The following is a 27,110-nucleotide window of genomic DNA, read 5'->3' as shown; positions in this document are numbered from 1 at the left end:
GCCCTAATCCCAGGCCGTACATTGGAATGTGGGAATTCAGCATTTACATTTGCCCACACAGGATCAGCCTTCATTTACCCACACAGGATCAGCCTTCAGTTGCTACGATCAACTTCAGTATTTTCATACAATCACTTCTTTCCTTAGTTCTTGAATTATTAATTCCTTGAGAAGAGTCCAATCAGAGGTAGACTTTCTTCAGTATTTTTGGTAATCCTAATTTCTGTGCAAAAAAAGTTCTGTTCAATTTTAACCATGCAGAACTTTCTCAGTTACCTAAAACACAGTTTCTCTATGAGCGTTCAGCGAAAATTCCCCTCCCCAAACTGATTCTATGAATGACTGTTAGATAAGCTTCACCACTGCATGTAGAGGGTGTATCAGGAACCCAAGTTAGTAGCTCTCTTCAAGGACCCAACTTTTGGAGGGGGTCATCGTCCGGTTCCCGGTATGCCTCCACAGGTAGGCCCGCCGCAGGAAGTCAGCGGCGAGGAGCACAGAAGAGGCTGCCAGCACCAGTGGACAGCAGTTTTCATCGTGAGGGCCGTGGGAAACCCCTGGGATGTGTCTTAAGAGGCCTCTTGGGAACCGGTCCTTCTGGAGGGAAGGGTCGGAGTGGGAGGGGATTCAGGATCCGCCATACGGCCGAGTGTCCAGCAGCGCGCTCCAACCTGGCAGAACCGACGTACTTCATAAGCTCCTCAGGGGAGCGCGGGAATCACCAGGCTGAAGAATGACTGGAAATGCGACCCTCTCCAACGAAAGCACCAAGAGGCCCGGGCGCCGGTCATTTCAAAGAGCGAGGAAGCCACGCCCTCCCCTAGAACCGGAAGCCTTGCAACTAGGCTGTCTATAAGGGGGCGGGGGCCACAGCGGGAACTACAACTCCCAGAATGCAGCGCGGAATTTCCGGTTTCCGGCTAGAGGGCCAGAGTGAGTGTTTACACCGGCGGCAGTGCGGCCGGGTTCCTTCCGCGGGACGGGTGAGGGCGCTGGGTCCCTGGGCAGCGCGGGCTCGATGTGTGTCAGCTAATTAGCTGGTCCCACTGGAGCGGTGAGGTCGCCACCAGATATGTGCCCCTGCCCCATTGCTAGCGATCTGTGACCTTGGGCCAGTGACTTTACTGAGTCTTGGTTCCCTCATCCTTAAAATGTGGCTAATGCCTGCCGCAGGGAACCGTTGTGAGGATTAAGTGAGACATGGTATATAAAACGACCTCCTTCTGGTATAAACTTGATGTGGAAGGTACCTTGAGGATGCTTTAAGGTCTGCTAGGCAGCTTCACAGCCTTTTCTTTCCTCTTCCCTACCAGAGGTCTCTTTGGAAGCAATAATGATGACTATAACAAGAACTTATCTTGCTTTGCAAGATTCTTCCGCCGTAAGAGTTTCTGATTTATTTTCTGGGGTCCATATATGCCAGGTGTGGGGACAAGGATGAGGAAAACTTTAGTCTTTTGTTTCCAAGGGCCTTCAAGAATTGGGGTGGAGGAGGGAGCAGGCAGATATTTGTAGCCCTTTTGTTCTGAGGGGATGTGGGAACAACAGAGGAAAGAGAGGGGACTGAGGTTGTTGAATCTGTGTTGGTTTCGGTAGGAGTTTGCTAAGAGGCCAAAAAGGGAAGAGAAATTACTTGCAGAGTTAGATGAGCAGAGGTGTAAAATAGGGGAGAGCTTTGTTATGAGTGTGTACTTACATGTTGTGGAGGCCCCTGGCAGGGTAGGGCTCTGTTGGGGAAGGAGCCTGGTAGGGAGTTTTGTAAGCCAGGCGATGAAGTTTATACTTAATTTATATAGATGGTTTGGAGGCATTGGAAGATGTCTTTTTTGGTGGGGGGCGGGGAGGGAGGGCGGGGACGGAGTCTCTGTCGCCCAAGCTGGAGGGCAGTGGCGCTATCTCGACTCACTGCAACCTCGACTCACTGCAACCTCGACTCACTGCAACCTCCGCCTCCCGGATTCAAGCAATTCTCCTGCCTCAGCCTCCCAAGTAGCTGGGATTGATTACAAGCGCCTGCCACCATGCCTGACTAATTTTTTTCTATTACAGTAGAGACGTAGTTTCACTATGTTGGCCAGGCTGGTTTCGAACACCTGATCTTAAGTGTTCGGCCGCCTCGGCCTCCCAAAGTGCTAGGATTACACGTGTGAGCCACCGCCTCTGGGTTGCTTTTTTAAATTTTTATTTATTTATTTTTTGCGACAGAGTCTCATGTCACCCAGGCTGGAGTACAGTGAAGTGAGATCTTGGCTCACTGCAACCTCAGCCTTCCGAGTAGCTGGGACTACAGGTGTGCACTACCATGCCTGGCTAATTTTTGTATTTTTAGTAGAGATGAGTTTCACCATGTTGGCCAGGCTGGTCTCCAACTCCTGAGCTCAGGCAGTCTGCCTGTCTAGACCTCCCAAAGTGCTAGTATTACAGGCATGAGTCACTGCACCCAGCCCGACATTGGAAGAGTTCTAAGCAAAGAAGTGACTTGATCAGATCTGTGTTTTAGAATGACGGGTTGTTAAGTGGCAGCATAGATATTTGATAGGGAGAGGCAAGAGTTAGGGAACTTGTTATAAGGCTGTTCTACTGGTTCAAACAAGAGTTGAAGAAAATTGGGAAAAGGAGCATACAGAAGGGAGAGGGTTAGATGATCTCTTTCATAACATTACTATTAGGTTGGATGGCGTTTTTATGTCCACATTAGGGATGAAGAAACTGAGGCCTAGAGAGCTGTCCATCACAGTATGAGTAGAGAGAGAACCCCAGATTCTAGTTCTGGCCTCCTGATGGGGCACCCTGTGCTTCTTCAACAGTGTCACGTTGAATTGTCTTTTATTCAACCCTTTGGTGGGTGGGGGTGGAGTAGGGTGGTGGTCTGTCTTTTAACCACTGAGGCTTTGTTCTTTTACAGGGAGAAAGAGAGAGCGCGAAAGAGAGAGGATGTCTCTCTCAGACTGGCACCTGGCGGTGAAGCTGGCTGACCAGCCACTTGCTCCAAAGTCTATTCTTCGGTTGCCAGAGACAGAACTGGGAGAATACTCGCTTGGGGGCTATAGTATTTCATTTCTGAAGCAGCTTATTGCTGGTAAACTCCAGGAGTCTGTTCCAGACCCTGAGCTGATTGGTGAGTCTCTCTGGAATGGGGTTGGGCTGCTGCTCTGATCTCTTTTAGGGGAGGATACTTCTGGAATTACAAGAGTAAAGTAAGGGCTTGGGATTTGTTGCCTCATAATGTTAACACTCCAGGGAAGTGAGTGTTGGGTAAATAGAAACACAAATCATATAATGAAACTACTGGTTGCCATTTTCAGCCATGTATTATACTGAACTACTTTATCACCAGGTTCTTTATGACATTGTCTTATTTTATTTATTTATTTATTTATTATTATTATTTTAAATTTATTTTTTAGACGAAGTCTTGCTCTGTAGCCCAGGCTGGACTGCAGTTTTGCGATTGCAGCTCACTGCAACCTCTGTCTCCCGGGTCCCAGTTCAAGCAGTTCTCCTGCCTCAGCCTCCCAAGTAGCTGGGATTACAGACATGTGCCACCATGCCCAGCTAATTTTTATATTTTTAGCAGAGACATGGGGTTTCACCATGTTGGCCAGGCTGGTCTTGAACTCTTGACCTTGTGATCTGCCCACCTTGGCCTCCCAAACTGCTGGAATTACAGGCATGAGCTACCACTCCCAGCCAATGTTGTGAATTCTTTTTCTGAAAGAACAGACGTTTGGGGTGAGTTAGGGAAGGAGAAGTTGGTCAGGGGAGGCTCCTCAGTATATTTGAGGTAGGTCTTAAGGGACGATTAGGAGGATTTGCTTGGTTGATTGGTTAAAAAAAAAGGCAGTAAAAAGGAAAATGAAAATGGCGTGAGCAGTCCAGGTGGAGGAGGGAGGAATTTAAATATAATTAAATTATACTGGAAAGGTAATTTATAATAGCTAAAGGATCCAACTGGCAAAAAAGATGTTTTCAGTCATACCTGGATTGGGTTCATCCTGTTTTGTTGTTTTTCCATTGATTTAAATTGGGCAGTCTTCACAATGTTAAACTCTAGAGCTTTTCTATGGATAGATTCTATGTGAATCCTGTTTTTTTTTTGAGACGGAGTCTCGCTCTGTGACCCAGGCTGGAGTGCAGTGGCACGATCTCAGCTCATTGTAACCTCTTTCTCCCAGGTTCAGGCAATTTTCCTGCCTCAGCCTCCTGAGTAGGTGGGATTACAGGCGCCTTCCACCACGCCTGGCTAATTTTTGTATTTTTGGTAGAGACGAGGTTTCACCATCTTGGCCAGACTGGCCTTGAACTCCTGACCTCAGGTGATCCACCCACCTCGGCCTCCCAAAGTGCTGGGATTACAGGTGTGAGCCACCGTGCCTGGCCCTAATTTTTGTATTTTTAGTAGAGACAGGGTTTCGCCATGTTGGCCAGGCTCCAAAAGTGCTGGGATTATAGGCGTGAGCCACCATATCTGGCCAGATTCTATGTAAGTCCGTTTTATGAGTTTATATTTGCAAATAGTTGTTAAAATATATTTAATTGGCTAGACGTGGTGGCTCACGCGTGTCATCCCAGCACTTTGTGAGGCTAAGGCAGGAGGATCCCTTGAGCCCAGGAGTTAAGAGACTAGTCTGGGCAACATGGCAAAACCCTATCTCTACAAAAAACTACAAAAATTAGCTGGGTGTGGTGGCATGTGCCCATAGTCCCAGCTACTCAGGAGGCTGAGGCGGGAGAATTGCTTGAGCCCAGGAGGTTGAGGCTGCAGTGAACCGTGATGGTGCCATTGCACTCAAGCCTGGGCAACAGAGTAAGACCCTATTTCAGAAAGAAAAAAAAAAGTATTAAGTTATTAAATAAGAGTATCTTTTAAAACATGTATCATGCTCCAGGTATCTATCCAATCAAAATAAGGTTCTCAGGGAACAAAAACCATCTAAATTTGTTTTGAGGAGCAAAATGTAAGTGGACAGTTCTTTTTTTAGATCTGATCTACTGTGGTCGGAAGCTAAAAGATGACCAGACACTTGACTTCTATGGTATTCAACCTGGGTCCACCGTCCATGTTCTGCGAAAGTCCTGGCCCGAACCTGATCAGAAACCAGGTGAGTGAGGGTCAGCCCTTAAGCAGGCAGAGTTTCTGTAATATCTGCAAGGGAAAGGTCTATGTGTTCTTGAGACACAAGCCTGGGTGGAACAAAGGGATGATTTACTGAGCTGATGATAAATGATATCTTTATTACTTATTGGATTAGACCATGCTGATAAACAGAGTCCAATTTTGACCTTCTTACTGCTGGTATCACTAATGGGAGATTTGTTTCTCCACTTTGTTTTTTGGTTTTTGTTTTTTTTTTTGAGACAGAGTCTCACTCTGTTGCCCAGGCTGGAGTGCAGTGGCACAAACTTGATCTTGGCTCACTACAGCCTCCACCTCCCGGGTTCAAGTGATTCTCATGCCTCAGCCTCCTGAGTAGCTGGGATTACAGACATGTGCCACTACGCCCAGCTAATTTTTGTATTTTTAGTAGAGACGGGGTGTCTCCATGTTGGTCAGCCTGGTCTCAAACTCCTGACCCAAGCCATCCGCCCCACCTCAGCCTCCCAAAGTACAGGCACCATTCCTGACTGTTTCTTCACTTTCTAAGTTTGTCATCCACTGTTTCCTAATGGGATAGTGAGTTTGTGTCTACTTAAACTCCTTTAACAGTTTATTTTTCAGTGATACAAAGTAAACTTTGTATCCTTTTATTATTGTTGTTCTCATTAGAAAAAACTGGAAACTTTTGGCACTTTCCTAATGCCCCAGTTTGTTCCCTTGTTAACAAATCTTCCTACAAACTGCCTCAGGTGGTGATTTGTTCAGTCAGCTAACTGCTCTTGCTATACTGGTAATTTATTTTCCTGAAGATATTCAAAGAGTATTTAAATAGCTCTTGGAGAAAATATACAAAGCCTCGGATGCCTTTTTGGTTTATAAATAGAAGGTGCTTGGAATTCATGATTTAAATTTTGCATGTGTGTTTTAAAAGCCTCTCCAAGAATAAAGCTAAGCTGTGTAAAAGAGATTAGCTTTGTTAAACTGGCAGGTTGACATCTTTTTATAATGTTCATGATTGCTGTGACTAGTTATCAGTTTGAAATTTACCCCCCTTTCAGTTATAACCGTAAAAGACAAAAATGTCTTTCATACCCTGATGGGAAGTGAGAAAGAGGAACGGAGTTCCTGACATCCAGAGGTTGGCCTGGCACTCACAGCCTGGCCTTGGAGTCCTTTTGGGGAACATGAACAATTGTACAGATCCCCAGTATCAGTCAAGGCCACTCTGAGACCACTATGGATTAAGACAAAAACAAGATCCCTATCATTGCTGAACAGAGACAAAAACATGAGCATTATCCAAATCACAAAAGTGACCAAGTATCTTTCTGTCTTGGCTGATGAGAGTAACAGCTGCTTCTTTGCCAATTACAGCTTCCACCTTGCTCTAGTTTTCCTTCCTTCTAGGTAAGAGTTATTAAAATACTCAACTATAAAATCACTCCCACTGCCAAAAGCATCCTATCCGGAGTAAAACCTCACTTCTTTAAATTTTTCCCCAAATCACCCAGACAAAGCCAAAATCGTGTAAGAAGCCCTTTCTGGCTGGGCTCAGCGGCTCATGCCTGTAATCCAGCACTTTGGGAGGCCGAGGCGGGCAGATCACCTGAGGTTGGGAGTTCGAGACAAGCCTGACCAACATGGAGAAACCCCGTCTCTACTCAAAATAAAAAATAAGCCGGGCATGGTGGTGCATGCCTGTAATCCCAGCTACTTGAGAGACTGAGGCAGGAGAATCGGTTGAACCCGGGAGGCAGAGGTTGCCATGAGCCGAGATCATGCCATTGTACTCCAGCCTGGGCAACAAGAGCGAAACTCTGTCTCAAAAAAAAAAACCAAGAAGTCCTTTCTAATATCCTCTTACTGAGACAGCCGATGGTTTCCTATGGTGTTCATTCTTCTCTCTGTACTGAGCAGTACGCCCAACTAGTTTAAATACAGATATGACCCTCAGCTCTTTGGCTGGAGGGCATTAACAGAAGGAAAATAACATTTGTGGCTTTTGTGAGCCAGGTTTTTTCCCTTTTATACCTCATTTAATCATTACAGTGGCCCTGCAGGGTAAGTAACAGCATTAGCATCTTATGGAGGAAGAAAAGGGTTAGAAAGGCATTTATTCAAGGTCAGCTACTTAGAAAGTGAATGCAAGAGCTGGGATATGGACCAGGGGTTTTCCTGGCTCAAGAGGAAAACCATTTCCGCTGGGCTGGCTGCCTTCCACTTTCAAAGAATGAATTTAGCTCAGAGATCTTACAGTGACAGCCATGACTCTTAGCTGAATACTGGCTTAAGATATTAAGAGTCCTTTTCCTCCCACCTTCTACCTGGAGGATTATTTTTGAAACAAATGACCTTTTTATTGGAAGGTTACAATAAACTCTTAGATCTGTGAAGAAACTGTCTTGTAACAGTGTTTTAGATATTTTCTCCTTGAGTGCTTTTCTTCACAAAGGAATCACATTTCGTGTTCTTCTACAGATTAGGATCTGTAGGAGGAGAACCCATTGTTGTCTGTCTTCCCAGCTGGATCCCTTTGGTGGTTCTCCATGGCAGGTTACAAATCCCTTCAGGACCTCACTTTATTAGCCTGCTGTTTGAGCTGGGATGTGTACCCCAAGCTGCAGCCACAAAGAATGACTTGCTGTTTGTTCAAAGCGCCACATTCTTTTCTTCTCCCATGCCTTTGCACATGTTCTCATTTAGGCTTGGAATACCTTCACCCCCCAGCAAATATCGGCTCTCTCTTTGATACCCATTTCAAATGGTCTCCTCTGGGAGGCAGCTCTCTGTCTTTACCCTCCCTCTCAGTGGTGGCTGTCTGCCTTTGTGTTCCTGGTGCCCTAGCTGGGATCCACATCTCTGTTGAGGTCCTCAGCGTGGCATTTTGTAATTGTGTGTTTGATGTAGTCTCATTTCTCCTACTGCCGTAAGAGTTTCTTGACGGCAGGGGTTCTTATTTTTCACATTCTAGTTCCTTGTCCAAAGTCAGGCATGGAGTAAATGCTTAGTACATGTTTGTTGAATGAATAAATTAGGTAATTTACTTACGGTGACTATTTTTCAAAAGACAGCCTCATGATCAGGACTGTCAATAAGGATGTGGTTGCCACACTGAACCCCAGGAGTGCTATTCACCTTGCTTTGGGAGTGGTGCCCCTGGAGTTGGGCAGTACACAGTCAGTACAGTCACAAGTAGTGGTCCTTCAGGAGGATAACCATACTTTAAAAAGTGTGACCCAGGGCGGGGCATGGTGGCTCACGCCTGTAATCCTAGCACTTTGGGAAGCCGAGGCACTGGATCACTTGAGGTCAGGAGTTTGAGACCAGTCTGACCAATATGGTGAAACGCTGTGTCTACTAAAAATACAAAAATTATCCAGGAGTGGATAATTGCATGCTTATAATCCCAGCTACTCGGGAGGCTGAGGCACGAGAGTCGCTTCAACCAGGGAGGTGGAGGTTGCAGTGAGCCGAGACTGCGCCACTGTACTCCGGCCTGGGCAAGAGATGAGATTGTGTCCGAAAAACAAAGGCAAAAACACCAACAACCAAATGGTATTAGTCTGGAATTCCTGCAGTGGGATGTTGATCAGAGCACTATTTTTCTCCTTTGCCACAAGTTGAATTTGTTTTATCTGTGGAAGATGCTTACAAGCGAATGTAAAGATGCTTACTAGCAGTTTTCACATCCGTGGCACAAATGGGTTTTTCTGAGTGGGCACTCACATTCTTAAGGGGTAATAAGGGAAGGGAATGCACAGACCAGGCTGCTCCTTGGCACATGCTGAAATGATGTTACCATGTCTGTGGAAGAGACAGGGCCTGTGCTGTAGGGTAACTCTGAGTGTCTTGTCCGCCAGAACCTGTGGACAAAGTGGCTGCCATGAGAGAGTTCCGGGTGCTGCACACTGCCCTGCACAGCAGCTCCTCTTACAGGGAAGCGGTGAGTGTGTGCCACGGCCCCCAGCCAGGACTGTAGGAGAGGGTGTGAACGCTGGCTGGCGAGTGGTGTGGAGTGGGAGCTGGAAGCCCGTTTCCATGACAACCAAGAGTTCCTTGGGGAGTTTTTGCCATGTCTGTGGGCCTCAGTAGAGCCCTGTCTTTCCCCAAAGAGCCTGTCTCAGTCAGGCATTGTTGATTCCCTCTAATGATAATCATACAACCTGCCCGTATGGTGACAGCCAAAAGATCCACATACTGTTTCTGCTGGACCTTGTTCTTCGACTTTGGCTGAACTGCCTGCTTATCGCCCCTTGACCTAGATGTCCTTACTGGGGAAGTGGGCTGATGTCTTTCTGTAGGAGAGCTGAGAGGCAAAATTAGTACAGCTGTGAACTTAGCAATATATACAAATATGAAATAGTAATTGTACAGAGATTGAAAAGGACTTTTGGAACCTAGAGAAACCTTTGTTACCACGCTTGTAATGAGAGCTTTTATTTTGGAAGCATTAAACTGTAGGTGGGGAAAAGGAGCACAGAGATTTGAAGGTTTACTGTGGTCTTGCCTTTTTTTTTTCTTTTCTTTTTTTTAATTGTTTGTTTCCCCTCCAGTAAGCTACGATCTTAGACCAAAAAGAGGTTCATCTGTTTCCGGGGCTATTGTTCCATTGTGGTGATGTACATGCAAGCACTTAAAGGCAGGAAGTCCTCAGCACAATGTGGGCATTTGATGAGTGCATTGAGCTGGTTGGAGTGCTCAGCCCTCCCCATTTCTCCTGCAGGTCTTTAAGATGCTCGGCAATAAGGAATCTCTGGATCAGATCATTGTGGCCACCCCAGGCCTCAGCAGTGACCCCATTGCTCTTGGTAAGTGCAGGACTGAATTTGCAGAAATAGGAGTTGTCGGAAAAGGAGAAAACAGGAGAAGACAGTTCTTCTAAAGAGACTTAGACTATCTTTTGAAGAATGACTGGTCTTGTGGGAAGAGGGAGACTAATCAAGGAGTGTTTGATATACCCAGCACTTTAAGAGCTCTCAGTCCCACAGAGAGATAATGGCCTAACTAACATCGTAAATAAGGGTATGAGGATGCCAAATGAGGACAGTAGTTAGCCCACATCACAGCAATCAGGGAAGGCGTCTTGCACACCTTGAGTGAGGGAAGAGCCCTGAGTAAGGGAAGAGCCCAGAGATACGGGAGAAAGAGACAGGTGTGTTGGTACCCAGTCTGTGATGTGAGTGAAGTGCAGGGGGAGGTGGAGAGCTGGGGACCATCCTCCTTAGAGCAAAATCGGGAGTACCTGAATTATGTTGCTTGGTGCTTTGTTTCCTCTACTTCTGATGAAGATTGGCTTGTTGTCCTGTGTCCCTGTTGAGCTGGTTGCTCTGAGACACAAAGCCTCTTCTCCCTCGTGGATCTGGCTGATTTCCTTTCCCTGAGGTGAGCTCTGCTCTTTTTCAGGGGTTCTCCAGGACAAGGACCTCTTCTCTGTCTTTGCTGATCCCAATATGCTTGATACGTAAGTGTACCTGTCCTATTAGAGGGTACCTTCTCTCTCCTCATATGCTAATTGTCACCCTACAGTCTGCTCTGGGAGCCCATCCATAGTCTGTCACCAAGTCTACCCTCTAAATATATTGGGGGTGAGAAAGAGCAAAGCCCAAGAGCAGGGCTTTGTCAAGAGTGTTGGGAGGAAGCAGGATTCTGAGGGAAAGGATCTTGCCTGCCAGGCTCAGTTTAGGTTTCATTTGGTAGAAATTAGGGAGCTTTCCAAGGATTTTAAACTGGTGAAAGGAGAAGCAGGTGTACAGATCCATAAAGTGTCAAAGCTGGAAAGGACATGTCCTCATTTTGCAAGTGAAGAAAACAGCCCCACCCTGAGAAAAGAAGGGACCTGTCCGAGTTGCCTGATGTAGTAGTGGTGCCTAGACCAGAGGCTCCTCATGTGCTCAGGCCAGAACCCTGAGCCTCCCAGGCTGCACCTTTGCCATCGTGCCTTGCCTACGGAGAGGGTGAAGAATCTGCAGTGGACCCAGGAATTGAAGGCCTTGCTCCCGTTGCTGGGGGCAGATCAGCAGGAGGATAAATCTTCCTGGCGGAAGATGCTGAAGACCAAGGAATTTGAGGGCAGGCACAGGTGGCTGCATTGTTGTGAGAGGGCACCCAGAACTCTTGTCATGGTCGAGGGTGCTCTTTTGGAGTCACCCTTGGGTTTCTTCCTGCTTCTGTCCTAGGTTGGTGCCTGCTCACCCAGCCCTCGTCAATGCCATTGTCCTGGTTCTGCACTCAGTAGCAGGCAGTGCCCCGATGCCAGGGACTGACTCCTCTTCCCGGAGCATGCCCTCCAGCTCATACCGGGATATGCCAGGTGAGCCCCTGAATAGCGTAATATGGGCCCCTTAGGAGCCGGCAGTGGCCCAGGAATTTGCTTTACTCAGCAGCTATGTATAGCGTTGGCAGAGGGCGTTCCTTGGGAACTCTCGGTTTGAATCAGGAAGTGCATCTGTCCTGTAATTTTCCAAGGGGAGAGATGAAAATATGAATTTGGAGAGTAACTTGAGCTGAGATTCTGGAGCTGCGCCTGTGCCTTTCTGTTCTTCCTCCTGAAATCTGTTCGTCCTCCTCCAGGTGGCTTCCTGTTTGAAGGGCTCTCGGATGATGAGGACGACTTTCACCCAGTAAGTGGACTGCCTGCCTGCCTGCCATTTGGGGGAGTTGGTGCTGGGAATGAGCTGCATCCTGGGACCTGGCACTCCCAAGGCTGGGAGGTGGACACAGGCCATTGGGGGGCCAAGACCATGTCATACTATTTCTGCTTTGGGATTCCTTTCTGAACCTGGGAGCTTAAGAGTTTCCCCAAGAACTATTCCTGGAGGTGGGTGAAGTTCATCTGGAAGTTTCAGAGTACTGCTTGCCTGATTCTGAGTGTCTTCTTTCCCTAGAACTCCAGGTCCACACCCTCTAGCAGTACGCCCAGCTCCCGCCCAGCCTCCCTGGGGTACAGTGGAGCTGCTGGGCCTCGGCCCATCACCCAGAGTGAGCTGGCCACCGCCCTGGCCCTGGCCAGCACTCCAGAGAGCAGCTCTCACACACCAACTCCTGGCACCCAGGTATGAAGACAGGGCCTAGAAGATCAAGGCTGGGTCCCCAAGGAACAAGCTCCCCAGCAGTACAATAGATTTGCCTTTGCTGACCCTGGTGCTAGATCTAGTTTAAGCTGAACCCTGGACTCCTGGTGGGGATTTCTTACTGCAGCTTGAGCGACCTCCCCTTCACTTGCCTTGAGGACTCAGAGGTCTAGATTTTAACATGGTCCTGAGTAGTCCCTCCTATTAGTTCAGAAGACTCTCCCCTCACACAATATGCCCTTCCTCATCCCTGACAGGAAGCAGACACTACCAGCTTAAGCATTTCTGGGTAACAAGTCACTTCAGCTTTCTTTTTTTTTTTTTTTTTTTTTTTTTTGGAGACGGAGTCTCGCTTTGTCACCCAGGCTGGAGTGCTGTGGCCGAATCTCAGCTCACTGCAAGCTCCGCCTCCTGGGTTCGCGCCATTCTCCTGCCTCAGCCTCCCGGGTAGCTGGGACTACAGGCGCTGCTACGTTGCCCGGCTAGTTTTTTTTTTTTTTGTAGTTTTTAGTAGAGATGGGGTTTCACCGTGTTAGCCAGGATGGTCTCGATCTCCTGACCTCGTGATCCGCCCGTCTCGGCCTCCCAAAGTGCTGGGATTACAGGCTTGAGCCACCGCACCCGGCCTATCACTTCAGCTTTCAAGGCCATCTCTCCCAGTGCTGGGGTCCTAGGTTGGGACAAGGGGCTCAGTGCAGAAAAGAATGGAACCTTTCCTGCCCACATTGAGAGCTTCTAGGTACCTTTGTTTGGTTGTCTCATGGCAGGTCTTTGTTGGGAGGCAGAAGTTGGGTACCTCAGGAGCACTATGGGGTGATAGGACAACAGCGAGTATCTGCTATAAGATTGAGATGGCTCTGAGGGTGGCACTGACCACTGATTTGTCTCTAGGGCCATTCCTCAGGGACCTCACCAATGTCCTCTGGTGTCCAGTCAGGGACACCCATCACCAATGATCTCTTCAGCCAAGCCCTACAGCATGCCCTTCAGGCCTCTGGGCAGCCCAGCCTTCAGGTCAGTCTTCCCCACTTCCTGGTTTCCATGTGGCTTCCTTGTTATTTTGGATGCCCAGCCTTTTTTTGCTCTCTGGGGGTCCTTCACACCTGGCATGCTTCATTCTGGGAACAGCTGGAGCATGGCAGTGGGACAGGTACAGAGTGTTCCCAGCAAGGGCACACTCTCAGACCATACACAGTGGTCACTATGGCTTCTCCTGCCCCTACTGACCATGGCTTGACTCCCTAGACCACCTGGCTTAGATAATCATGGCCATTTCATTCATTCATTCAGTGAGCATTGACTGAGCATATATATACTAGGCTGGAGTCCAGATGCTGGGCTAGAGGCAAGCTGGTTCTCATCCCTGCCATGGAGGGGTACCAGGCAGGTACTGAGCTGGGGAACAGCAAGGCAAGAAGCCCAGCTGCTTGAAGTAAGGGCCTAGGTCAGACAAAACTTTTCTGAGGGAGGGGTATTTATACTGATTGTCAGAAGAATTAGAAGTTAGCTAACTAGGGAGGGGGTGTTTGAGGTAGGAAGGGGATGATTTCCAGGTGAAGACAGCTACCTGTTTGTGCACGTGTGGAGGTATATGTGATGTACTCAAAACTATGAGGCTAGGATGCAGTGTCTAGTGTAGAAGATCCGCCGATGGGGCCAGAGAAAGAGAGCAGGAACCTACATGTGAGGGGCTTGAATGCCAACCTGAGGAGATTAGACTTGATGACTTGATGTAGCAGTCACCAGGGATCCCTGGGAGGCGTTGATTGATTGATTGATTGATTGAGACAGGGTCTCACTCTGTCACCCAGGGTGGAGTACAGTGGTGTGATCACAACTCACTGCAGCCTCAACTTCCTGGGCTCAGGTGATCCTCCCACCTCAGCCTCCTGGGTAGCTGAGGTAGGGACTACAGGTATGCACCACCATGCCTGGCTAATTTTTTGTACTTTTTGTAGAGATGGGGGTCTCCCTATGTTGCCCAGCCTCTTCTTGAACTCTTGGGCTCAAGTGATTCACCGACTTTAGCCTCCCAGAGTGCTAGATTACAGGTGTGAGCCACCACACCCGGCTCATGGGAAGCTTTAAGGAGGGGAAAGGTCACCCTAGCAGCTAAGGGGCAGACCTGAGGGGCCAGCCAGCATTGTAGTTCACAGCTCCATGCATGAGCTGTTTGCTTCACATCTCTTTTCCTCTATTCCACATAGTAAGCCAATGGGTAGAGCATCATTCCTGGAACTTGTCTGGGGTCAAAAGGCCATGAAGTTGTAACGATAGCATTCAAGCCTGTGTGGTTTTCCGTGTTCCATGTAGTCCTTGTGGATAGTAAGGGAATAGGAGCAGGATGTGTGAATGACTTGTCTTCTCCATTTTTGCATCTCCCCTGTTGCTAGATGCCTGTTTACTTTATTCCCTAGCTCAGGAGCTTTCACTGGTTCCACCTGGCCTGTAAAATGAATTCAAATTGATTTGTGTGGATTTTTTTAAGCCCTCCATGTTCTCATTCCTGCCTGCCTCTTTGACTTTGCTTTTCTTCCCCTTTGCATTGCCTTCTTCCCACATGTGAACACATTGTTTTCCCTAAATTGTGCTCATCCCTGCCTTCATGAAATAGAGATATTAATGAAGCTATGAAAGTACTAGAAGAAGATATGGGTGAATTTCTTCAAATCCTTATAGTAGGAAAGGGCTTTCTTGGCCGAAACTCAGTATCCAGGAGCCATTAAATAAAAGTTCTGCATTTTGAGTTTGTAAAGGCGAAAAATTTAAAACATCTCTTACACTCCACAAATAGATATACGTACTATATACCACAAAAATTTAAAACATTTAAAAAAAGGTGAAAATTTCTGCATGGCAAACCAAACCAAACAAAAAAACCAAAGCAAAGTCCAAAGGCTAACAACAAACTGGGAAAAAAATCTGTAACACTCATCACATAAAGAGCAAAATCTTGCTGATGTGTGTGTACACATAGCAAGAGAAAGAAAGTAATTTAGCCTCTTGGAATTCAGACAGTGAATAATTTGTACATTCTCTTTTGATCCTTATGCCAAGAATTTCCTTTTTTTATTGTAAAACTTTGGATTTGTTCTCTTAACCCTCAAGCCTATCTTTTAGTCTTCCTAGAAGTACCGTGTTCTGTGGAACTCAGCATCAACAGCTTTGCTGAGGACTCCCCCATCTTCCTTTCCTTCCCCGGAAAGCACAGACCTAAGTGAGTCTTCACTGGATCCCAGCTAACAGCTTCTGCCCGTTCCTATTTTTTCACAGAGCCAGTGGCAGCCCCAGCTACAGCAGCTACGAGACATGGGCATCCAGGACGATGAGCTGAGCCTGCGGGCCCTGCAGGCCACTGGTGGGGACATCCAAGCAGCCCTGGAGCTCATCTTTGCTGGAGGAGCCCCATGAACTCCCTGCTTCCCCTGAACTCCCAGCAAGTTGCAGAGGCTGCTGCCCATGGGAGGCACTCATGAAGGTGCCTCCATCTCTCCCTCCCCCAATATACCCACCTGATGGTCAACTCTCCTCCTTTGTCCAGTTCTTGACCTTTCTGGCTGATCTGAGTTGGTGGAGGCAGTGGGGCAAACAAGGTGTGCTGGTCTTGATGCTGTGGCCTCAGAGCAGGGCTGGCCCCTGGTTCTGGGCCCTGGATGGAGGATTTTAGACCCCACATCATGGGATGCTGTGAGATACCCATGTTCACTTCTGGGAGAAGTTTCCAGCCATAGCCCCCAGACTCTCTGGGGCTTTGGAGTTTGGCAGCCTCAGGATGTGCCGAAGGCTGGGCAGGGCTGCGACCCGATCTTCAGGGTGGCTGCTGGATTACAGCTGTGCCCAGAAGAGGCTTATGCTTCCGAGACGTCCAGTCTAGGGAGTGGCTGGGTCGACTTTCTTGGGAAGCAAACGGAGGCAGCTTGCCTTCCACATTTCTCTCTCTCTCAATGGCTTCCAAAGATTTCCTTGTCCACCCCACCAGCCTACTCTTACCAAGCATTTTTTGATGCTTGTTCTGTAATGATGCCAGAACCTGGGCCTCAGAGCTTTGCCAGGAGGCAGGGCGCTCCTTGTCCTGAAGGCATAAATACAAGAGCAGTTAAATAGCAATACTAAAGAACAACACCAACATGAATAGGGCTCAGCTTTAATATTGAAGAGAGGGCACCAACCCCCAAGCTGCTGCTCCATCTGCCTGTGCTCAATCACGTTCCCCTTGGCATGGTGTTCCCTGTGACGTTCCCTGTGGCATCACTGACATGTCCAAGTTGAGAAAGTGGGTTTTAAGTGCTTTGAATACTTCGTTGGGAAAAATCTTCTTCCCCTCAGATGGTGTTTTGGTTCATTTGGGAATAACATGGGTGGAAAGGGGCTCAGAGGTCTGTTCCTGCCCTCTGCCTTGGCAGACGTTTCATCTCCACCATTCCCAGTCATGGTTGTTTGGTTTCTGCTTGTCTCCTCCAGGAACAAAAGATTTACCATTTACAGCCTATTCTGTCCTTTAACTATTTGCCAGGGCATTACCCCTTGGTCCCCTCTCTGCCCTAAGGAACCACTCGGAACAAGCCTGCTTTCTCTTCTACTTTAGTGGGGCTTTAATTACTTACGGAATGCCATGGTGGGTCATTGACTTGCCCCTTTGACCTGTCCCTCTGGTTTTGGTTCCCAGCACATCCTGTTCATTTCTCTGGATGACCTCCAGTGTATCAGTGATACTCTTAACGTCCAGATATGGCCTGAACAGTACGTTATTCTTTGCCTCTTCCAGAAAATTTGAGAAGTCTGTCTATTTGCATTGACAGAAAAGATTCAGAACTGGCCTTCTCAGTGCTAGGCCTCTGTGTGCCTCAGTGGTCTGCCTGGAGCCCAGCTGCCTACTTGTGGTTGAGAGCAAAGACCAGGAAGCTCTGTCTTTGAACACAGTGTCTCTTGCTTGTTTGTGGTGGAAACAAAGGCCAGTCCCATCCTCATGGGTCTGTCTTGGTCAAATGGGGCTGACACAGCCCTTCTTGTGCCCATGATACAGCCTGCCCAGAGCTGGTTTCCATTCTGTGGCAGCTCTCACCCTGCCTCTGAGGACTGCCTTCAAAGATGCTGAGGTTCCTTCACTCCCCCACCCCATTATGCTGCAGAACATTTGGGTCACCCTGCCCTATCCCTTGGACCAACCCTCAATACCAGTTCCCAGAACAGAGCTGTCCCCATGGTTTCCCTTTCCCTTCTTTGTTGGCTCTTTCCTCCAGGGGCTTGGCAAGTTGGCTTTGCTTCCTGTGGCCATGTTTCGAGTAGTCTATGTTGAGTCTGATAAGTGCCCCCACTGAGCCTGGGGCTTTCCATGAGCCAAGGACTCTTTCCTCACCATTGTCCCTTTCATAGTTTCTTTTTATTTTTATTATTTAAAAAAAAAAATTTTTTTTTTGAGACAAAGTCTCACTCTGTCGCCCAGGCTGGGGTTGAGTGGCACGATTTCGGCTCACTGCAACCTCTGCCTCCTGGGCTCCTGCCTCAGCTTCCTGAGTAGCTGGGACTATAGGCGCGTGCCATCACAGCCGGCTAATTTATGTAGTTTTAGTAGAGATGAGGTTTCGCCATGTTGGCCAGGCTGGTTTCAAACTCCTAACCTCAAATGATCCATCCGTCTCAGCCTCCTAAAGTGTTGAGATTACAGGCATGAGCCCCCGCACCTGGCCACCTTTCATCCTTTCAAAAACCATTGACTGAGCCTCCACTCTGTGCCAGATAAACATGATGGTATCCTAGCTCTGACAATGCTGTATTGTTGGTAAGATGGACAAACAGATGATTACATTAAAGCCTAATGAGAACTGGGCGAGGCAAGTCTAGGGGCTGTGGCGCTCACAGGAAGGGGGGCTAATGTGGGCTGGGGTGGGAGTGTGAGGGTGAGAGAAAGCTTCATGGAGAAAGTGGCACTACACTGAGACCTGAAGGGTAAGGGAGAATTGGGCAGGAAGGTATATGTACTGAGGGGGCTGGGAGTGGGGAGCAAACCTGGCTTCTGTAGCCCTGTCTGTTAGGGTGGCTTGCAAGGCAAGTGGGTGGGCAGAGGCTAGATCATCTAAAGGCATGTAAGGGGTTTAGACTTAACCCTGGACAATGGGAGTCATAGAATGGCAATCAGGAGAGAGTCCAATGTGTATTTTAGAAAGGTCATTCTGGCTGCTGTGTGGTCAATATATTGGGAGTAGAAGGCTAAGGGAGGGCAGGCATGAGGAAGCTGGGGAGGAGGCTCTAGCAGTGATCCACTTAGAACTGCTGGTAGGCTGACCTGGCAGCGTGGCAGTGGGGAAGGAGAGGAGGAGGTAGAGAGGCTTTAGGAGTTAGAATTGATACCAGATCTTTGGGAAAGGCAAGTATACTGTTGTCTCCACTGAACAGATGGGGACACCAAGGTTCCAAGGGTTGAAATCATCTGCCCACAGTCTCATGGGCAGGAAGTGGACAAGTGGTCCCAGAAACTCAGGTCTGTCTTACTCCAGAGCTGGCGCCCTTCCTCCCACTGCCCTTGGCCTCTGAAGTGTGGAGGAATGGGAGATCATGAGGGCTTAGATCCAGCTGAGGAGCTAGGGCTTTATCCTGAGGGCAAAGAGCACCCCTGAGGCAGCTTCAGGCAGGGCCGTGGGGGACCAGATCTGTGTGTGAGATAATCTGACAGCTGTGTGGAGGCTGGATTTGTGGGAGGTGAGACTGGGGGTAGGCGGCCAGCTAGGAGGCTGGCTGGATCCTCCAGATGGGACACGGAGGGAGCCTCAACTGGAGCTGCTGCAGGGGAGCTGGGTGGAGGGGAGCTGCTAGGTGTGAAGGACAGACTAGCTCTGGGGGCTGAAAGTGGGAAGGGAGGCAGGATGTGAGCGGGCGGATGGTGGTGCAGCAGTAAGAATAAGGGACTGGGGTGACAATTTGGAATGAGGTGCCATGGGACAGCCAGGTGGGGATGTGTATAATTAAAGACAGTTGGATGTCTTTGGGCTGAGGTAGTGATGAGGAAGTTCTAAGTTGAACACTGGGCCTGTGTCATGTGAGAAGGCAATTAAGCTTTTCAGAGAAAGGTAGAGGAAAAGGGATACCCACTAAGGAGTTCAGCTTTATGGGAAATGGTGACTGATAGATGTGAGGCATGGAACGGGGGCAGGATCCGCTGCTTCCAGGAAGATGAGAGCAGGAGTAAGCAAAGCTGAGGGAGTGGAAGGAACTGGACAAAGAGGGCATGCTCAGTGGGGTCAGATGCCACAGACAAACCTAGCAACAGAAGGACTGACCTTGGACTTGTTGACTTGTGCCATGGTGACCTTGGGGAGACATTCCAATGGAACCGGAGCCAGATAGCAGGGGTTGAGGACTGAACAGGTGAGGGGCAGTGGATGCAGAGAGGGCAGGGGGACCTTGCTGGTGAGGGAGAGAGTAGTAGTTAGAGGAGAGATGGGATTGAGTGTGAGTTTTTGCAGTTCAGCAGAGGTGAAGTTGGAAGTGATCACAAGAACTTTTCTAGGAAGCTGACGGAAAAAAAGGAAAAGACCCCAAAATAGAATATGCAAATATGTAGAGATGGGTGAGTTTTCTAACAGATCCGTTCTCCTGATATAACTCAAATTTGGCTGGGCTGGTATGGGCTGGGCTGGCACAGCTTGCTGGGCACATGGGCCCCAGATCTGCTCCTCGCCTCAGCCCCATCTGGCCTGGGCCCCAGACCAAGCTCTCAGAGCCCTACCCTGAGGTGGCTTCTTGTTGCTGTTGCCACAGACTTTGGCAGTGGGTGTTTGTTGAGGATGTTGGGGAGTTTATTCAGGCCTCCCTCTTTCTGCTTACCCAGCCTCTCCAGCAGGTGGAGTCCCCTCTGGCCCTGGGCTGAGTTCAGGTCGGTTCAGCTGTGCTGCTAGTTCCCCTGGGCCTGGGCCTGTCTCGCTCTCATAGGCCCCAAGATTGCTGGGAATAGAATTCAACTTCTATGCTTGAAACGCTTTCGTGGCAACCCAGGCACTGGCCTATTCTATCTTGGCAAAACTAGCTAATATTAATAGCACACTGCACAGCACAGTAGTGCTTATTTATCAAGCATCCTCTCTGTGCCAGGCATTGAGCTAGGCACTCACATGTGCCATCTTAGTTAATCCTCACAGTGACTCTGAAAAGTAGATATTATTAGCCCTATGTACAGATGAGTGCTTCCTGTATGCTGGGGAAATGGCCTTTCTAGGGGTTGGGTGGGATTGTGTCAGCATGATTCCATCAGTGCACCTACCTGGGGCCTTGTGCCTGGCTGACTGAAGGGTCTCCTAACCACTTATCTTGGGAGTGGCAGCTCAGGTCTTGGAGGGGACTTAGGCTTCTAAGTCAGACTGAGGTTTAGATTGCTTTTCCACATATGACCTAACTTCTTGGAGCATCAGTTGTGCCATATTTGACATTTCCCCTCAATTTCTATAAGTGGATATTGAGTGTATGTATCAGAGATGCTAGGCACTCAGAGCTGGGCCTTTGAATGTTCTAGATGGCATCAGGGCCCAGACAATGAAGTAACCCTAACAAGGACAGAAGCAAAGAAAGTCTAAGGTCTTGCAGTGGGGACCAGAAAATTAATTGCTCTTATGCAGAATCGAGTCTCATTTCTTCTCCTGGGCCCAGATTCACTGATCTTTCTCAAATGTGCATCCCAGAGAGCCACTACTGATGGTTGAGAATTGGCCCAGGGATAACCCTGGGCTAAGATCAAGAGGATTTAACAACGTGGTGTCTCAACCCATTAAGAGTGCCCTTAGAGGTGCTAGAATAAGGAGGAAGGAAGCCAGTCTTTCAGCCCTTTACTGCTCAGCCTCCATACTAGGTGTTGTGTTCTGATCTGAGGCCTGATCTTTGAAAGAGAGAGAGACAATCTGGACTGTTTAGCATCTAGGAGGGGTTGGTAAAAGTTTGTTAAATAACTGACTATGTCTTAGAAATCAACCAGGATTAGAGAGCTTCTCAAGGAAAGCCCCATGAGGGATCTATTTGAAACTGGGGTTATTTACCATGAATAAAGAGCAGATTTAGAAGGATATGACCTCTGTGAAATCACTGAAGGGCTCTATTCCAGGAAGAGAGATTAGACATGTCCTTGTGGCCTCAGACGGCAAATTTAGGACCACTGTTTGGGAGTCTTCCACTGAAGAAGAAGCCCCTGTGTCAGAGCTAAACAAGATGGGCAAGGCTGGCTTGTGAGGGAGCTCATCATCACTGGAGGTATATAAGCAGAACCTGCATGGCCGCCATAAGGAGTCTTGTGAGTGCCTTTCAGGTAGCTACTCCTAATTCCAGGAATTGAGATTCTTGGATCATTATATTCATGAAAGAAAGTGAACTGTTTGTGGGTGACCACACTTCTGCATGTGTATCTCCTCATTGAAGTGGCCTCAGCAGGCCCAAGGATCACATCAGAGATGGGAGGGTCCTGGGACATCATCTCTCCCGTAGACATCACTTTATTTTTATGTTATTTTAGTTTAGTTTAGTTTAGTTTAGTTTAGTTGTGAGATGGAGTTTTGCTCTTGTTGCCCAGGCTGGAGTACAATAGCATGCTCTCGGCTCACTGTAACCTCCACCTCCTGGGTTCAGGTGATTCTCCTGCCTCAGCCTCCTGAGAAACTGGGATTACACGCGTGCACCACCATCCTCATCTAATTTTTATATTTTTAGTAGAGACGGGGTTTCACCATGTTGGCCAGGCTGGTCTTGAATTTCTGACCTCAGGTGATCCACCCGCCTCGGCCCCCCAAAGTGCTGGGATTATAGGCATGAGCCACCACGCCTGGCTGACATCACTTTAAAAGCATATTTAATTCATCCTACAGAAGGAAATGCAGAAGATGGAATGAGAAAGCTTTGTCTCTCTCTGATATAGACAGAAGATAGACCAGGAGAAGATATGGAGTTTTAGCTCCTCTTTCTCATTTTGTACACAAAGAAACAGAGCCCTGGACTGGGTCAGGGCCTTCCTTGAGTCAGTATCCAGGCTGAGACTTCATCTTTGGCCTCCCAGCCATGTCTAGTCAGGAGATTTTGTTAGTCTAGATGGATTCCATATGACGTCCATGAGATTCTGCCCTGCCTTAGGCCTTGGACAGTGAGAATAGAGGCTCAGAGATGGATTAGGGGCATAGGAATGGGAGGGAGAAATTTGTCTCTAGAAAGTCTGGGGAGTGTCTATCACATAAAAGCACATGTAGAATGTATGACTAGGACAGAGCAAAGATGCACTTAGTCTCTGCTAAGACTAGGCTCTGTTCCAGAGTGGCCACCAGGTGGCACTCCCACCACAAGCCAGCCCAGTGCCAAGTTGGCCAAGTTTGGGGCTTGGGTCTAAGGATGTTGCTGATTTGTCTGTGGAAGGCACAGGACCTGTAGTGTTTTCAGGTGAGCTGAGTGCCCTGGTAGAAGGAAAAAAAAAAGTCTGTCTCTTCTCTGCTGACTGAATATTCCTCTTTGGATTTTTACTTTTTTTGTCTGTCTTAACTTGACCTGCCGTACTTAGATCTTAGTAATTTAGGTAGGGTTGATCAGATAAAAATGCACGTAGAATGATTAGGACAGAAAGCAGAGATGTAGGCATGGGATGCTGCTGGGAGTCAGGGCTAAGAGGGTGGTGGCAGTTCTGAGAAGTTCTCCATTCACAGTGGGCTGAACAGATGTATGGAAGGTGGTGATCTCTGAACTGGTCTAGGAGGAAGAGTCAGGCACTTGAGGGGAATGTCCTGGCTGAGGTTTGGAGGCAGGCAGAGCACTGAGGGGAGGGTGAGGCATGGCCTATGCAGCCTGAGAAGTGTCTTCTCAGCACTCCTTGCCTGACATGGTCTGCCACGAGTTGGGCCAGGTACAGTGACTGTTGTGCCTGTGCCTGTGAGATAGTCACAGTGGGCACATGGTATGTTGGGGGTCCCAGATATGGGCCCCAGACCTGTTTTTGTTTGCCCGTATCCATCCTTCTTAACTTCTGAATTATTTGCCAATATTTTAAAAGTGAGAGTTTCAACAAAGAGTCAACTTTCTTTTCTTTTCTTTTTTTTTGATGGAGTCTTGCCCTGTCACCCAGGCTGGAGTGCAGTGGTGCGATCTCAGCTCACTGCAACCTCCACCTTCCAGGTTCAAGAGATTCTCCTGCCTTAGCCTCACAAGTAGCTGGGATTACAGGTGCGTGCCACCACACCCAGCTAATTTTTGTATTTTTAGTAGAGATGGGGTTTCACCATCTTGGCCAGGCTGGTCTCGAACTCCTGACCTTGTCAGATAAAAATGCACATAGAATGATTAGGACAGAAATCATTGACCTTGTGATCCACCCACCTTGGTCTCCCAAAGTGCTGGGATTACAGGCATGAGCCACCATGCCCAGCCTCTTTTTTCTTTTCTTTTCTTTCTTTTTTTTTTGTAAGACAAGTTTCACTCTTGTGGCCCATGCTGGAGTGCAGTGGTGCGAACTTGGCTCACTGCAACCTCCGCCTCCTGGGTTCAAGTGATTTTCCTGTAATTAACGCCTGGAATTACAGGTGCTAGCTACCATGCCTGGCTAATTTTTGTATTTTTTAGTAGAGATGAGGTTTCACCATGTTGTGTAGGCTGGTCTTGAACTCCTGACCACAGGTGATCCACCTGCCTCGGCCTCCCAAAGTGCTGGGGTTACAGGCGTGAGCCACCGTACCCAGCCCTCAATTTTCAGCTTCCCTTGAAAATCATACTACCTTTCACTACTGGGTTTACTTCTTCATGGTTCCATGGGCTGGAGCTGAGTGGAAATTACCTTATAGACAGGACAGGGTTCTGCAGACCCCAGCCGACCCACTCCCCTCGTTCTCATCAGTGCCTAGTCTCTGCCCCCTGCAATAGGTAGTAATGGTGGTAGGCAATAGGAATTATTGCTGCTGTTAGTAGCCAGGAGGCCTGGGTGGCCACCAAGCTCTGAGGCCTCAAAGCAGGGGTGGGATCTAGCATGGAGGGGGCTGTTGGGGGTTGAATGCTCTCTGAGAGCTACTTCTAATCCTAAGAATTGGGATTCTTGGATCATCGTATCTATGAAAGGAAGTGAACTGTGTGTGGGTGACCTCACATCTGCATATGTTATCTCCTCAGGGAATCCTTCTACCTCCCACAGGCCTCTTGTTTGGGGTGGGTCACTCCTGTGAAGGCCGTGTGTAGCCATGGAATCAGGGCTGAGGAGGAGGTCACATAACCCTGGAGAATGGAAGGATGAGTTAAGTTGGACCCTGAAAGGTGAGAGGCTTTAGTTGGAATGTTGGGATTGCCTGGGGCTTCTGCTAGTGCTTCAGGACCATTAATCTCAGCTCTGTGTGTATCCATTTCTTTCATTCCAAAAGGAGTCTTCTTGGATTGGGCTGTGCCTCAGCTGTCCATGGGGCTCAGGAAGTGGTCTCCTCAAGGTATTTTTCTTATAGATTGAAGCCCTGCATCATTTATTTCTCCCAGCCTCCTTCCTCCCTCCCCTGAATGTGGAATCACGGGGAAGGGAGGGACAAGAATGTGCCTCCCCATCAGACATATCAGCATCCACATCTGTTGCTTCCTCTGCTGGTCCACTTTCCATCACTGGCTGTGAGTGGGGATTGTGCCCTTGTTCTTAGTCCAGGCTCAAGAGCCAGCCTTGGCTTTCAATGAGGCAGGCAGGCCCCTGACACCACCTATACCATTCCGACTTGATTTTCCTATGCTGCCTGAGGCAGGAAAACCCATGCCTAAACTCTGGTCATAGTGTCTGCCCCACAATCTAGCTGCCTTTCCCCTTATAAAGTTATTGCCTCAAGTCACGGGCTTAGTTTTCTCCTCCCCTGGCTGCCTGCAGCCAACCAAGAGAGTGGGCTGCCATCTCGCCTGGCCCTTTGTCCCCAGGTTGGCTGGTTTGTGGGGAGGATGGTCTTCAGTACTACTTCCTTCCCCCCTACTCCCAAGTCTGGAAAAAAATTATCTGGCATCTACCCCAGTTTCCATCTGCTGCTCTGTTGATTGGGAGATTGAGCCCATTCCCTGGTCTGCCCTTCTACCCAGCACCTGGTGACCTGGGCCCTGTCTAGGTCCTTCTGGGGATGGTTTGGATCCAGACTTCAGCCACAGACAGGAGGCAGCAGTGCCAGGGTACATCACACAGAGAGAAGTTGTGCGATCCTGGCACTTCACATCCCTTGTCTGTGCCTTGATTTCTTCATTTGTAAAGGGAGGTGACTAATAGCTCCAATTGCATAGGAGTATGAAGATTGAATGAGTTCAGATGAGGCTGTGAGATGGCACAGCACATGGGAACCACAGTGTTAGCAATTGTTACTTGCAGTCAGAAAACCCATCTTCGTTCTACCATTTACCGGTTGACCTTGGGCAGGTCCATCCTTGTCCCTCCCTGTACCTCAGTTTTCTTCTCTGCAATGGAGTTATGCTCCTTCCCTCAGTGAGAGGAAGAGAGTGGAGGACTGGCAGAGATGATGTAGGTGAACATGGGTTATGTGTTGTGAGTTGCTGTGCACATGGGCAATGTTATCATTGATTTTGAATCCATTTGAATTCTTAGTTCCAAAAGGCAGAGACAGGTGATTTCTTAGTTTGCTCTGACAAACTGTCTAGCTTTGCATAGACAGGAGAGACACTAGGGGCAATACCTATTTAGCAGATGAAACCGAATGTCCATCTTAGAGGCTAGCCTGGGCCAGGCTCCACTGCTGGCTTCAGGGCCACAGGCTTAGGTGCAGGCCTGAGGAGGAGCTCTTAGACTGTCTACAGCCTCCCTCTCTGGGGCAGTGTGCCCCTGGGTATCATGGGGTTGTTGGCTCCACCCAGTGGGCCAGGAACCTCGCTCTGCACTGTCTCTGGAGGTGCCTTGAGTTTACCTTCCTGGCCTGCTGGGGTGCCTCAGGGCTCTCGGAAGAAGGAGGGGACAACTGGAAGCAAAATGTAGAATGGTAAAGTCAAACTTCTTGGTCGCAAAACTTTCCTGGTTCCAGGGGGTAAAAACAACAACCAAATGGTCCTGGCCCCATGGAGCAGGGCAGAGGGCAGAGGGCAGCCAGCCCACCGCCTTTGCTGGTGTCTGCAGTGCGTGAATCATATCTAGGTCTGTGAGTTCTGAAGGTTGGATATTCACCTCTGCTCCTTCCTCATCCTGTCTTCTCAGTAAACACTAGATAAGTACTTACTGAGCTGGGTAGATTTTCCATTCATGGTTCCCTGGGGGCACAAGTGGAGGTGGTAGATCTGGGCCCTCTCTGGTCTAGAGAGAGGAGACCCTTTTACAAAGGGCAGGCACGTAGTTCTGAGAGGAGGAACTGATGGCAGAGCTGGCTGGGCTGCTCAGGTAACTGCAGAGGGTCTGGGCCTGGACCCCCCAAGGGAGTCCCCACTGAATGGTCAGATTGCCTGAGATAGGTGAGCCCTAGGTACTTTGTGGGCAGAGATCCCCTTAAGCTGCTCTCACCCTCCCTCCCCCACAGTGAGTCTTGGGCATGGGGGATGCTCCCCTCTCTACTTGGGGAAGGGGCCTTCCTAATTATATCCCCCTCTACTCACATGGAAATGAGTTTGGATTTTCTGAGCCTACACCAGCTGGCTGGGGGGGAGGCAGCCCAGAAGGCTGCTGGCTGGGGAAGGGAGGAGAAAGGAGAGGGAGGGGAAGGAGCCAGGCCAAGATGAAAAATTTCCAGTGTTCTCCCAGGCAGAGCAATAGCGGGTCCCTGAGTGCTCCCCACATATCATCGTTGTACCTGCTGGTAGGCTCAGCAGGGAGCTGTGTCCACTTAGGCGAACCCATCCTCCAAGGACCATAGTCCTCAGGGTGCGAACCACTTAGCCGGCCATAGCAAGGTTGTTGGGTGTTGGACTCCTCTGTGCCCTTGGACAGAGGTCCTCCACGACTTCTAGGCCAATCTTTTTATGGGGTGCAGGGAGTGGAACTGAGGCCCAGA

At 48.7% G+C, this 27,110-nt stretch overlaps 1 protein-coding gene across 6 annotated transcripts; it reads left to right on the top strand.

The window, feature by feature from the left end:
* The first annotated feature begins 902 nt into the window (after nucleotides 1–902).
* On the top strand, nucleotides 903–15,696 carry UBL7 (ubiquitin like 7). 6 transcript variants are annotated; one of them, XM_010375859.2, is made up of 12 exons: nucleotides 968–983; nucleotides 1,314–1,381; nucleotides 2,906–3,118; nucleotides 4,983–5,102; nucleotides 8,959–9,041; nucleotides 9,822–9,906; nucleotides 10,502–10,559; nucleotides 11,275–11,408; nucleotides 11,669–11,718; nucleotides 11,983–12,150; nucleotides 13,060–13,182; nucleotides 15,442–15,696. In XM_010375859.2, the coding sequence occupies exons 3-12, from the start codon at nucleotides 2,935–2,937 to the stop codon at nucleotides 15,577–15,579; spliced, it is 1,143 nt and encodes a 380-aa protein (XP_010374161.1). In that variant the 5' UTR covers nucleotides 968–983; nucleotides 1,314–1,381; nucleotides 2,906–2,934; the 3' UTR covers nucleotides 15,580–15,696. The 6 variants fall into 6 exon arrangements, with proteins under 6 accessions (XP_010374159.1, XP_030787094.1, XP_010374158.1 ...); XM_030931235.1 differs by lacking the exon at nucleotides 968–983 and adding an exon at nucleotides 1,018–1,054; XM_010375860.2 differs by lacking the exon at nucleotides 968–983 and adding an exon at nucleotides 2,346–2,357 and having other exon boundaries at nucleotides 1,319–1,412.
* Nucleotides 15,697–27,110: the final 11,414 nt, after the last annotated feature.

Source organism: Rhinopithecus roxellana, chromosome 5 (assembly GCF_007565055.1).
Source record: "Rhinopithecus roxellana isolate Shanxi Qingling chromosome 5, ASM756505v1, whole genome shotgun sequence".
NCBI lineage: Eukaryota > Metazoa > Chordata > Mammalia > Primates > Cercopithecidae > Rhinopithecus > Rhinopithecus roxellana.
This window is presented reverse-complemented; position numbering and strand designations above follow the sequence as displayed.

Coding starts and splice junctions, on each gene's coding strand:
- UBL7 (XM_010375860.2), top strand. CDS start 1,334: ATGATGACTATAACAAGAACTTATCTTGCTTTGCAAGATTCTTCCGCC. Junction 9,042..9,821: donor GCTCCTCTTACAGGGAAGCG/GTGAGTGTGTGC, acceptor TTTCTCCTGCAG/GTCTTTAAGATGCTCGGCAA. Junction 9,907..10,501: donor CAGTGACCCCATTGCTCTTG/GTAAGTGCAGGA, acceptor GCTCTTTTTCAG/GGGTTCTCCAGGACAAGGAC.